This window comes from Pinus tabuliformis, chromosome Q (genome assembly GCF_031772625.1).
Source record: "Pinus tabuliformis cultivar Carrire ecotype Pingquan chromosome Q, CPIR1, whole genome shotgun sequence".
In the NCBI taxonomy this organism is placed as follows: Eukaryota; Viridiplantae; Streptophyta; class Pinopsida; order Pinales; family Pinaceae; genus Pinus; species Pinus tabuliformis.
In genome coordinates, this window is record NC_142296.1 from 254,131,331 (window position 1) to 254,139,129 (window position 7,799).

At 35.5% G+C, this 7,799-nt stretch overlaps 1 protein-coding gene across 1 annotated transcript; it reads left to right on the top strand.

Annotated features, from left to right (window-relative positions):
* The first annotated feature begins 420 nt into the window (after window positions 1–420).
* LOC149219128 (formate dehydrogenase, chloroplastic/mitochondrial-like) lies at window positions 421–2,739 on the top strand. Its single transcript, XM_089386709.1, has 4 exons — window positions 421–477; window positions 1,853–2,069; window positions 2,194–2,396; window positions 2,560–2,739. The coding sequence occupies exons 1-4, from the start codon at window positions 421–423 to the stop codon at window positions 2,737–2,739; spliced, it is 657 nt and encodes a 218-aa protein (XP_089242835.1).
* The last annotated feature ends 5,060 nt before the right edge of the window (window positions 2,740–7,799 follow it).

Here is a 7,799-nt window from a genome sequence, read left to right on the forward strand (position 1 = left end):
AAATGAATAAACTGTGGTCTAATTGTTAGCAGGTCTCATTTGTCTAACTGTAGTTACTAGCCATCAAAAGCACAGAAAAAGATTTAGAGCTAATGCTAAATGTGTATTAGCAGGGTTTTGCTTGGTAGAGTTTCTTTGACTGCTGGACAGGGCACCATCTATGCTGATTCTTGTATTGTAGAATCTTCTTGACAAACAGTTTCCCTTGAAACCTGAGACAGCCTTCTAACTCAACTCATATGTCTTTGACCTGGGAGGGAGGTATTATTATATGGTACCTAGTAACATCATACTCCAACTCCACATCACCTGGAGTCATCTTTCTTTTTCGGGTCCGGAAAAATATTGTCCCACAGTTTAGGCATTCCAAGCATCTTGCTAGCCCCTTGCAGATTTCCTCCCTCTTCCCAGTTTTTCTGGATGGACGACAAGGGTGGTAACCAACTGCTCGCTGAAATACCAGCTGGTAACCCCAAGGTATTTAGTGAGATTTGCTCCCGTGAAGGGCCACCCACCCCTTGGGATATAAAATCGTGTTATTTGTTGTTATTGATATGGATGAATAGTTTATGTCCTAGACTTCCTTTTGTTCCTCATATCCTGAATAATAATCAATCTAGATGGTATTGTATGTGCTGCTTCAAAAAGAGAGATTTACAGAATATATATCTTGTCAAACAAGTCATAAATGACTTCTGGTTATTCACAATTGAAGTTGGGTGGTTGTTTAATCCACAATCCAATCTATTATTTTTCTAGTATGCCTTCCCTTTCCTACTTCTTGCTACCATGGATCGTCGAAATCAGTGTATTGCAAGATTGCACGAAATGGGGAAACGCGAGTATTATATAATAAATATATATATATATATATATAATATATATATTAAATATATATATATATATATATATATATATATATATATATATATATATATATATATATATATATATATAGATATTAGGACATTTAAGAAATATGTGCAATCATAAAGCATATATGATACATTCTAATTTATTACATTATGACAAAATTGTCAATTGTCAATGCATAAACTATAAGTATCTAAATTTACATCACATTTACTCATGAATAATCACATAATGAAAATAGAAATATCCAAAATCAGCCATGAGAATTTTATAATTTTTTGTCTCGTCCTTGATTGGGAGTCTCCCCTGCATAGAGGGATTTGTTCTCTCGATTAAATACAAGTTCCATACCCTAGTACATGATAAAATCCAATGGAAACATTGCAATCCCCCCCAATCCTGAGATCCTGAAAAACAGATAAGTCTGCTGGATTTTGAGTGAGATCTAAAATTCTACTTTCTCCATATGAAATCCAATGAGGGCAAAACCACTCTCAAACATCCCGAGTCTTTTCATGGTAATGTTAAAAATTTAAGTAAAAGGATGAAAATGAAAAATAAAGGAGAATATCACTTTTACTTTAAGAATTTAACATTACCATGAACTGCGTATCAACACTAGGGAAAAAGTTCACTTTTATAACTTTAGACAAGCATCTGGAACCAACTAGAAGTCACTAGGCTAATGTAAGAATAGATTAGAAAACAAAAAAAAAAACAAAAAAAAATGAAAAAAAAACACAAGTACAAGCTGAAACGTGGGTCGTACGGCCCTGAAACGCGTTTCAGGTCATACTAGCCACGTTTCAGTTTCGTGAAACGTGGCAGTACGGCCTGAAACACGTTTCAGGGCTGTACCAAATGTGTTTCAGCGTTTCGTACTCGTTTCCGTACGGAAACGCCCTCCTACCCCATGTTTCCTGCAACATAGGTGTATTGCTTGCTTGCTTTTACATTTGAGAATTGTAACCCACTACAGACTAAAGTTACACAATTAATTTCCTTTGCAGAACTTGAAAAGCACATACCTGATGCACATGTTTTGATTTCTATGCCTTTCCACCCATCCTATGTGACAACAGACAGGATCAAGAAGGCAAAGAACTTAAAGCTTCTTTTGACAGCTAGTATTGGTTCTGATCACATTGATCTAAATGTTGCAGCAGCCGCTGCTGTGACTGTCGCACAAGTTACAGGTACTATTTCTGAAATTATACCGCTTGTCACTGCCTTGTTCACGCTATGGACATTTTGGTATGAACAAGTTTCTGCAATGATTCTTCATAATTTAACTGACACCTTCTTCAACAATTTTTATAGCAAGTAATGTGGTGTCTGTGGCAGAAGATGAGCTAATGCGCATTCTCATATTGATGCGAAACTTTGTGCCTAGATATAAGCAAATTGTTGAGGGTGATTGGAAAGTGGAAGCAATTTCTTACAGGTCATATGATCTAGAAGGGAAAACTATTGGTACTATTGGTGCAGGGCGTATTGGCAAAGAACTACTTAAGCGTTTGAAGGTATTCATTCTTAGGATCTAGTACTACTTCATGATGTTGCAAACTTCTTTTCAAAAATCAGTGCTCCATAATTCTTATGCATGCATGCTGTTTGTTTCAAAATTTCAACCTAATAATAATAAACATTACATGATGTTGAATTGAATTGCGTTCCTTTGTACAGCCCTTCAATTGTAAGCTTCTTTACCACGACCGACTTTCTATTGGACCCAAATTGGAAAAGGAAACTGGAGCAACATTGGAGACAAATCTTAATGAAATGCTACCTAAATGTGATGTACTTGTCATTAATATGCCTCTTTCTGACAAAACTAGGTGTGCCTTATCACAATTTCATAAATAATCTCTCCCATTATTCACTCAGACATCAATAGCACCTATATATTTTATACAACTTGTGAACAAAAACCTAATTATTGTTTCTCTTGCCCTTTCCTTTTGGTTACAATAGGGGAATGTTTAACAAGGAAGGTGTTCTCTACGAAGCCTAGCTTCTCTCTTAGAATCTTAACATCCCCTTTGCAAAGGATTTCATTAGAATGACAACAACCCGCATTTAAAGCATTTCTCCACCCCTCTCCTAATTAGAAATACAATTTTGGGTTCTCTACTAATTTTCTCCACACCCATTTAATCTTGTGTGTTGGAAATACCATTTTATACTTTAATGTTTATTATTTTTGTTTTATTATTATTACTTGAATTTCTTCTTAACAAGTGGTTGTGTTTCTTTTGGTTTTAGTGAAAGTATGGGCTCCAATGTTGGCTCTCTTATTATGGAGTATAATTCATCTTTGAGAATTTTTCAATTATTAAAGTAGGTTAGTCAATTGCTTAAAATATTAAATTTACTTCAAAAAGTTTTTGTTACTTTATAGGTTAGACACTGGCTTGAAATATTAAACTTATTTCAAAATGTTTTTGTTACTTTATAGATCAGATTTCTTGGCTCTATGATGAAAATAATGAAGGGAAAATACATGTTAATATGTTACTTGTGCTCTTTGACTGAAAAATACACGGTGAGAGAAAAATGCATATTATGCTAATTGAGGAATGTTTTTCGCTTGTCGAACTTATAGTATTGAATTTAACACACTAACACTTTACAACAATGAACTAACAATATTCGTGATGAAAATAGCAATATGGAAGATTTATCTGCATAATGAAAAAGGCAATATGGAAGATTCCGATCACGTTCCAAGGCATTTCTTAAAATGTGGATGTGACAAAAGGTTGTTGTGGAAGTTGTTGTTTGTATATGGGAAATTTCTTGATCATTGTGTATAATCCTAATGTTGATAAATATGTCTACTAAGTGCTTCCAGTTAATGGGGCATTGATTTGAGCATTGAATATATTTTTATTCTTTATCAAAGTATTCTTTTGTTGTATTTGTATTTTTCAATTTATGCCTTATGGCGTTTCCTTTGCAACATCTGGTGCAAATGCTAGTTATGTCTAATTTCAAAGCTTAGCATGTTGTTTTAAACTTTGTCAATGTTATCGTCTAAAATATTCCAAACCATTGAAACCTTTGAAATATCATTAGAGTTTCCACTAAATAAAAATCATATTAGTGACCTATTTAGTATAAACCAAGGATAATTTGAAACATATATCGAGAAACATGTGCTAAGAGATTCCCTGTTCTTACCATAATTAGTTTTCCACAAATTTTCCTTATCTCAACACCATCTCCCTTTTTAATATATGTTCCATTCTTTAAACTTAAATATCAAAGACTACATCTATTTTATGGTGATTAATGATAAAAACTAAAAAATGAAACTTTATTGATCAAGTTGCCTAGTGCTCTAGTGACACACTGTATTTTAAAATGTTCTACATACATTCCATTACACACATGAATATATGTAACTTACACTCAAATAGGGAAGTTAGAACAACATCCAAATGAATAGGAACTAAACCCCAATCGAAGACATATCCTCAACTAATGAACTAACTCCCTCCTAAAATATATTTCTCCATTAATTTAGAAAGGGTGCTTGAATAAACAACATAGGCCTATTTGTCTAGTCTCATTTAGAATTACAAGATTACATTAACATTTAGGTGTACAAGAGTACATAAAAAAACTTGGTAATTGACCTTTCATTTTTGTGTTCTTGCTTTAGAGTCCATGCTTGTTCATTCGTAGGTGAAGTTTCATCTTCACTTTTTTTACCTTATGGAGCTTCTCCACTTTTTTATGTTTTCTTCCCCAAAGGTGGAACCCTTGAACTCGTATCCTCCTCTTTCTTGATCTAGATTATAGGCTAACATTCAATGTTGTAGGTTCTTGGGACTTTTCAATTGTTTCTTCTTGAATGCCAATATCTGTGCACTTAAAAACAATGTTAGTTTCATAAAGAGAACCATATTGGATCTTGCCTTCCTCCCCCTTCAAGAGAGCTTTCATTTCTCCATCTCCCTTTGCTGAAATAATTTGTTTATTCATGCCTTCAATCTCTTTACTCAATTTTGTTTCTATAAACTTATTGTCCTGCATTTGATTTGTATATGGAGATAGGATTTTCATCTCACTGAACAACAACTCATCAATAAGATTCTTTTCATGCATAAAATTTATCCACTTATCGTGAGATACATAGATCTCATCAAATTTGACTTCATAGGTCTCTACATCATGGAAGTTTTCTTCATAAAAAATTTCAAATTCTACAATAATGGTCGTATTTTCATCATCATATGTTGTAATGTCAATCACAGACACACATTAATTACCCATCATTGCATCTTCAATGTTGACATGTTCTGTTTCACAATCAGTTATGGGATTGAAAACACAATCATCATTTTCAAGAGAAAATATTCATCATCTTTGCCTTCATTCAAACTGCACTTCATTTTTAAAATATCCCACAAAGATCTTTCATTTTGAATCTTACCATATTCATGTAGTATGGTGAACATGATATTGTCATCTAATGCAGATGTTGTAATGCTAATGCATCTCCACTATCATAGTTTAAATTGATAACATTAACATAATTCAATAAATTTACCTTCCATAATGTTGTTTTCATTTCAGTTGTCCAGCTTTCATAATTCATAAGGGTTGCCATGATCTCTTCACACCACAAGTCACCACACAACACACACGCATTTGACCTATTTCTCTGATACCATGATAAAAATTGAAGAATTAAACTTTATTGATCAAGTTGAGCAGCTCTTAAGTGAGAGATTGCACCTACCAATCTCAGAATGTAATACATTCATTCAGTTACACACATGAATATATATAACTTACACTCAAATAGTGTTATCCGGAAATCTAGTGTCTATGAAGAGCTGCTAGTCCCACTAAGACTGGTAGCTATCTTAGAAACACACAAACTAAAACTACTTTCATTTTCCTTTATGAGAAGTAGATAAGAGGGGAACAAAGGAGACCAACCTCTGTCTTGCGCTTGGTTCCTTGCTTGATTCCTCTCCCTTCTGATAGATCTTTGTCACTCACTTCCTCGTCTACCCAGCTTCAAAGAACACCTCTGGAATCAAAGCAGCATAACACTATCCAAGAACAGAGATCTACAATCATAAACAATATAGGACCATATATATATTCACCACACAAATGCATATATAATCAATCATACAAGAATGTGGAGGAAAGCCCTTCTTCACCTCTTCAACAAGAAAGCCCTTCTTCACCTCGTGAAAAGCTTAGATCACCCAACACTATGATGTTACACCAAGAAACTAGCAGCACTTCCTTACAAGATACAAAATTCCAGCCTTTGGATCTCTGGCATGAGGGATCCATATATAGATGTTTGCAAGGAGGGTGAGTCAGCTTTTGAGATCTAATTAGTGTCCTCTCTCTGATAGTTCTTGATTCCACTTGGAGATTGATGATCTCTTACTCATTCCTGGGCGAATGAGAGAGGCAAGTGTCACAGGAGAAGTTTCTGGAAGATTCCATGATCTTCCACCTCACAAATTGACTCTACCATTTGTCTAATCTCGCCCATCGCACCTCCTGTGTGCATTTAGGTGGGATGCAGCACACTTTGTCCATGGAGCAGGTGAGATGGTCTAGTTTTGACGAGTTCTGAGTAGTTTTTCAAGCAGAACTTCTGGGAGATGATGTAATCAGTTGACCTTGTTCTTTTAGGGGATGAAACAAAACTTTTAGGGACTTAGGAGCCCTTGGTTTATGGACATGTTTGATTGGGGTTGCAGTGCCCAAAAATGTCTATAACAGTTGCCCCCTAAAGCATGAAGTTGTTAATCTTTTGATGTCGGGTGAAATGATTTATCATGAGGATCCGAACTCTTTTCAAGCTGGAAGGCGGCCTGGAATAAGATACAATACAATACATTATCTTCATAATATTTTCATGATCTAGCTGAGGTGGGCATTCCCATGCTCAGCTTTATAAATTCATTTTCATGTACATAAGACAGACAATTGTTTGAGTGCAGACTGATGATTCTGGTAGAGCCATCATCCTTTGATTGGATGATTATCTGTGCAGCAATGATGTACATTTGATGTCTTTATTATCCTGAATATATATCGCAGCCCGGATGGGTGAAACTAGATCCAGGGTCTTCAATCTCATTCGATCTTCACTCAAAGTACAAGTCGATCCATGTGAGAGATGTTCTGAAGTCGAACATGGAAAGACATCTCCCGATTACTAGCCAATGATGTAAGCTGTTAACAGGAGCAAGAGGAATCACCGATAACGATGATGACCCTCAAGGTACTACAGTACAATTCATGTGGTGTGAATAAGGGACTTGGCATCGAACACCACGCGAAATCTTTTGGTCGAAGGCCATTGATGTAAGCCTGTCGTCGGAAATGAGAAACTTGCCATTGAGGCATGCAAGCTTCAAAGTACTAAAAGGGTTTTTCCTAGATCGACTTCCTGGATAATGAGCTGATGTCGACAAGAAGCGATCTGTCATAGGAGGGCCTTAATGAATCCCACATATATGACACGAACGGAGCAAATGATTTTAATGGAGGTGAAAACGATCTGATGATATAAGGTTCAGGGTGGCAGTGATGAAAGAATGGAGCGTAAATGTATTGCAGTGGATGAGACACAGGTGAATTCTCTGAGCGACTTCTCTTGAACATATCAGCGACACTGACATGATGGATTGGTAGCATTAACCCCAAATATGGATGGTGTGATGGACCAATGGTGATATGACCAGTGAATGGAACAACCCAACCCAACTCAGATGCGGAGTGAAAGTGTCATGTTCAAGAGCTAATTGCTACCAATAAAGTTTCTTCAAGTTTTCTTCCCAATTTTTCCCTAATCATTGCTAACTAGTACCTCTTTATTTTTGTCAAGATTGAGGAGGATAACATATCCTTGTTCTATAATTTTCCCTTCGGGTAAACCC